The 6,000-nt window shown below is 38.1% G+C and overlaps 1 protein-coding gene across 4 annotated transcripts in view; it reads left to right on the forward strand.

Moving 5' to 3' along the window:
* ppp1r16a (protein phosphatase 1, regulatory subunit 16A) overlaps positions 1-5,655 on the forward strand; it is a 28,474-nt gene extending 22,819 nt beyond the window's left edge. For all 4 annotated transcript variants that reach the window (XM_088322578.1, XM_088322579.1, XM_088322581.1 and 1 more), the window contains 2 exons: positions 1,071-1,224; positions 2,282-5,655. In XM_088322578.1, coding sequence (XP_088178704.1) covers positions 1,071-1,224; positions 2,282-2,761 — 634 coding nt within the window. In that variant the 3' untranslated portion in view covers positions 2,762-5,655. The remainder of the gene's footprint in view (positions 1-1,070; positions 1,225-2,281) is intronic.
* Positions 5,656-6,000: the final 345 nt, after the last annotated feature.

Below are 6,000 nucleotides of genomic sequence, written 5' to 3' on the forward strand. Positions count from 1 at the left end.
ACCGTAGTTGTATTTGTCGACTAACGCAGAGGCCGATGTAATAGCAGGCTTGGTTAAAGGCTTAAAATAGCGAAGCAGGGATATCTTGCCAAGTTCACAAAGAAAGTGTCTGTTTGGCTACAGATACAGATTGTATGTCCAAGTAAAATGCTATTTTTCGCCGATTCGTTTTTGTCTATCTGCATTCTGTGACTCGCTGATGATATGTGGATATATTGCTGGGGGGGTGTTTTTGTATTGTTTTTTTCTGTAAGAGCTCATTTGTATAGTCCTGTTTATTTGTATAGCCCTTAATCACAAAGTTCTCTCTCAGTTTGCCTGTGTGCTACGAGCTGCACACTTCTAGTTCGCTCACAACCAGGAAACTTTCCTTTTTCTAACTTAATTTTTAATTGTGCTTTTTTTCCTTTTTTTGAACATACAACAAACAAAAAAACAAGGAAGTAAAAAGACAACATTGCAGGTTTGGGTAGTATCTTCCATGCTTGAGACATTATTCAAAGTCCAGTCTAATCATTAGTGGTGTCTTCATTTTTTCCTGTAATCCATCCATTTTTCCCCATTTGTCCATTAGGTCCCCTTAGAGGTAAGAACGGGCCTCAAAAATTCAGCCCGACCTGACCCGAGTTACGGGTATATACACCCGAACCTAACCAAACCCGACAGATTAACTTGATTTGATAAACGAAGCCGAAATAAAGATTACAAGCTGCAAGTAGTGAAATATTTGGCCAGAAAGTTTGTAAAGCTTGTAAGCTATTGGCAAGAAGCAGAAATGACGTCTGACGTGAGGGAGGTTGAAGGAGGAAGCCGCGCGTCTTTTACCCCAACACCGAGGATAAAAAAATTTGTAAGGGGAATTGCAATCATTAAAAAGGGGAAGGATTGGCCGAGGTTGACCGGTATGCTTACCGCTGCTTTACAAAGTGACAAATATCACCCTCATTTCATAATATGTTTCTTATAAACTTTTCAACCATTAAAGCAAAATATTCGGCCCCATTGCGCCGTCTAAGAATCCTGTTGTAGGATTAAACATTTGAATGCTCGTGTGTGGTTTGTCCTTACAGGAAAGTGGTGCGTCGGGTCAGCGTGAACGAACGCTCCAGCCTGTATCGGCGAGAGCATCACAAGGAGGCCATTGTGTGGCAGGAACGAGGCCGTCAGTCCGAACCACAAGATGACGACGACGACCGCCTGACAGACAGCGAACTGCATCAACAAGTGAGAACAGCGGTTTTGGGAAAATTATATTTCGTCATTGCGTTGAACCTGAAATTGACCTTGCGGGTTTAATTTATCTTCACAGTTCTTTTAATATTTTCCGTAAGTTTGAATATGTACCATACTTTCTGCTCTTTAAGGCGCATCAAATTACGACACTCACCTCCCATAAATAGTCTTTTCGCACCAGATCGCATGAAATTGAGACAAAAGTAAGAGCTATTGCGTGTATAACTGTTGGGCTCTTTGTATACTTGCAGCATATAATCATTAATCAGTTGAGTATATTTCATGAAAATCACAAAACTTATGCAGCTTGAATCGAACTGGGATCACAGAGGTCAGGGTGTCGATAGTTTCCCAACTAGACCACTCGTGGTACAGATGACATTCGAAAAGGCATTAAAGCTTATCTAATTTTTAGACAATTTTCAGTCAAAGTGTCAGAAACACTTCACTTATACCGTGTGTCAATAACCTTGCGTGTTAATTTGTATACGTACGTGAAAGAGCTTGTAGTATTTTGTTGAAAGACTTTCTGGTTCTGTCTTAAACATCGTCTTCGGTATTATCGATTGATCAATCATTATATATACCTCGTGTAATAACGCACATGTTACTTTGGGCCACGATATTACTAATGTGCCCCATAAAATACGGTATATTAAATAATAACACAGTAATCCCTTGTTTTTTTGTGGAGATTCCGTTCCAATAGGGGCCAGCGATAGTCAAAACCCGTGAAATAGAAACACTGTACATTCACAGTAGATCCTCGGTACCCTAGATAAAAAACATTAGAATAATAAAATAGTATACAGTAAGTCCTAGTTATGTGTAATATACATGCATATGGTTAAATAACATTACAAAATATATAGAGAAGTAAAGAAAAGTAAAAAAGATAAAATTGAATCTGCATTTGGACTGCAATGAATTAGCTGTCTCAGTGGATAATGTACATAATAAACAAATCCCGGCTTAATCCAATATCCCCCTGATCACTGTTACTGTAAAAATGTCAATAAATACATTTTTCATTCCTTTTATTGATCAGGTCGGAGGGGAATCCTCGCCGCAGGCGGATGAGTCTCTCACAACAATCGCCGATAGCGCGGCAAACCTCGGCAATGGCGGGACATCCGTTTCTCTGGCGTCTTCTGTACCCGGTGAGCAATGGAGCGGCGGAAGTCGCATGGAACGCAGCGCCTCTTACAGCCTAAACTCGGCATCAGCCGAAGACGAAGGCTCGGACAGTATGACCCGGGAAAAATCGCACCAAACCTTAGCGGATCTCAAGCGGCAACGGGCGGCCGCCAAGCTGAATAAGTACCCGGCGCCTCCGCCGCCTTTGACGCCCCCCATCGAGGAGGAGAGCCTTTCTGCCTCCGAGGTGCCGAGCCCTTCTACGCAAAATGCGGAAACACCCAACCGGGTGTTTTTCACACCGGCGAGTGGAGATCCCCCCCTTCTGAAACTGCGAGCCCCCGAAGAAGAACAGTCTCCCAATAAGGAGCCTTGCTGTCGACTCATGTAGACAATCAGCAGCCTTAACACAACAAATTTTGTTTGTCCGTCATGCTGGCCACAATAAAAAGTGTTATACCGTATTTTTCACACTCTAAGGCGCACTCAAAACCCCGAATTGGCCACAAATTTGAACGAGCGCCTAATAATTCAGTGCGCCTTATATGCAGACACAATTGGAAATCCGTTACCATATTCCTTCATCAGTTAATACATTTATCGCTTGCCTCAACTACAAAACAATGAGGGGTTCGAACTGGATAGCAATGGTAAGAGCATCAAATCTTTACCAGCAGGTCGCTTGGGACTCGAATAGTTGTTCACAATTGGTTGCAACCTAGATTGCGGCAGGAAGAGAGCCGGATCATATCCACTTGACCCTGGTTCTCAACTGGTCTGGCTTCAGGACCCAAAATTCCACCCTAATTATCATCTGCGACCAAAACAAGAAAACAATTCCACTTCTCTAATCTCTCCAATGAAAGTATTGTACAGTTTAAAGCTGAGATACTAGAATATATTCACCTTCAAAAAACAAGATGACCAGCAAAACCAAGACGACTTCAAGTACCGTATATATATGCTCACATAGGCCTACATCACATGTAAACAACCCCCTAAAACTGCTTAAAAATGGCCACAAACTTAAAGAAATACAGAAACAAATCAACAAAGCGTGTAACTAAACAGCAGTTATTATTCAATTATATAGTTAATAAAGATGAATATTCAGGTCAAACGCTTAAAATCTAATATTTTGAAACCATTTACTGTACCCTCCAGCAGCGCTTCAATGGCAGACACTTGTATACCATTTTCACAGTTGTCTCCTTCACTAATGTTCTTGGGACTCATTATTATGGCCAGAAAAAGGTAATAAAACCCAAAAATTCGCAATAGGATGAGATGTGGTCCCTCTGAACGATTCAGATTGACTGAACAGAAAAACGAGATCAAGCAGGGCATTTTCAGCATGTACTGTAAAGGAGTGAAATTGACCCTATGTTTTTTCTTCATCATTTGGCCAAAGAAAACAAGTCCCCGGCCCATCAGTTTAGAAACACTTCCCTTGACTGTTAGGGATACATATGACACCTGCTGCATCCGATGTTATGCAATTATAAAAAGTGCACAAATTCAGTATTTTATACATTCTTGTGCAACCCTCGTCCTTACTGTAGTTTAATTCCATGCACTTTATAGTCCAGTGAGTCTTATATATGAAAAAAAATCACATACTTTCGGGGGAGGGGCGCCTTATAGTGTGGAAAATACAGTACTCTTACGGTCCACTTTTGATTTCTCCACTCACAAAAGCCTTAAATGATGTCATCATTCCGCAAGTCGAAGCTGAATGACTGAATCACTTGTATTACTCTTGAAAATCTCAAGTTTAATTTGCACTTTCTTCCAGAAACTGACCGAACATGCGCCAAGTTCAATTTCACGAGCGCATGTGACTGCAGGTGTTTTCGATTTATATTTTTTAGAAGGGAGAGAAAAATTGATTAACAAATTTACACAAATAAGTCAAAAAAAAACTTTTTGAAGTGGCGAATTTGAGTTCAACATAACAGCATTTATTAGAAAATAGTCAAAATTGAGATTTGATATTGCCCCATATTTGCTCATTTATTCCTGGTAAATGAAGAAAAAATTGTGAGAAATTTATTTCGGTTATCTATTTTTCACGTAAATTTACTTAATAAAATTGCAAATATATGATTTATTTAAAGTGGCATATTTGCAAGTAATAAACTCAGAAATTTACGAGCAATAAACTCCCGAATTTGCGCCTTTATTGTTCATAAATGTGAGTTTTTCCTCATATATAATATATGTGATATAGTTGCAATTTGATTTCTCCTAAATACATTGGGTTTTTTCCCCCGTTTCTTCATAGAATTGCAAATATGTGTCTATAAATTGTGAATTTGTGATGGGGTATTTATTTTGAAACGGTAAGTCAAAATATAAAAATATTCAGAATGCAGTCTTATTAAAAACAAGTATTATGAAATAACTCAACCTTTTACAGTTGAAGGGTTTGTAGTACACCATTGGAACAAAGTTGTTAATGAGGACTTACCATGCATGTTTTGTTTTCAATTTTTGATTAACACCAAAGTTTATTATTTTAACGCCTTGTAAACAGTCAGAAATCAATTTAAAATTAAATCTACGTCATTGTACACTTATTAAAGTTTTGCATTTCTGCAGGAATTAAGCACCAATAGATTTGTCGAAATTCAGACTCCCGTCTCACTGGTACCATGAGTAAGCCGCCCAATCAATCGGAGGCATCATCCAGAAAATATTTGTTGTATGGTGTCGGTGACTCGATTAAACTTAAAGGAAAATAGTCCCTGACACCTTGTGTATAATTGTTTGTTTATAATTTTACCACTAGATGTCGCTGTTTTGTGTAAGGCAACCGAAAGCGAGTGCTACAAAGCACAAGAAACATAGCTGACAACGGAGACACCAAGTGACCAAACCATGCCATCTTTCTTCACTTTACCCGGACTTTGACAAGGTTTTTGTTTTTTTGGAGTACCCGTTATACCAAGGTAGTGTATATAATTTTTTTGACTTATGAGTATTTTAAAAAATGCTCTTATATGATGTTCCATGTATTTTAGCTTAATATTCAAATCAGTATTGTTTTGTTTTTTTTGTTAATTATTTCTTTTTACCAGTAGGAGGCACTAAACAATACAAAATACAATGGCCTGCGAAACTATTTGTCCCCCTTGAACTTTGTGACCTTTTGCTACATTTCAGACTTTAAACACAAAAAATATAAAACTGTAATTTCTTGTGAAGAAACAATAATAAGTGGAACACACTTTATTGGATATTTTAAACTTAACAAATAAACGAAAAAGTGGGTGTGCAAAATAATTCAGCCCCTTCACTTTCAGTGCAGCAAACTCTGTCCAGAAGTTCAGTGAGGATCTCTGAATGATTCAATGTTGATCTAAATGACTAACGATGATAAATCGAATCCACCTTTGAAATGTACAGGACTGTCTCAGAAAATTAGAATATTGTGATAAAGTTCTTTATTTTCTGTAATGCAATTAAAAAAACAAAAATGTCATACATTCTGGATTCATTACACATCAACTGAACTATTTCAAGCCTTTTATTATTTGAATATTGCTGATTTTGGCTTACAGCTGAAAAAAACTCAAAAATCCTATCTCAAAATATTAGAATACTTCCTCAGACCAAGTAAAAAAAATA

This window comes from Urocampus carinirostris, chromosome 18 (assembly GCF_059441175.1).
Source record: "Urocampus carinirostris isolate Australia breed hairy pipefish chromosome 18, RoL_Ucar_1.0, whole genome shotgun sequence".
Lineage (NCBI taxonomy): Eukaryota > Metazoa > Chordata > Actinopteri > Syngnathiformes > Syngnathidae > Urocampus > Urocampus carinirostris.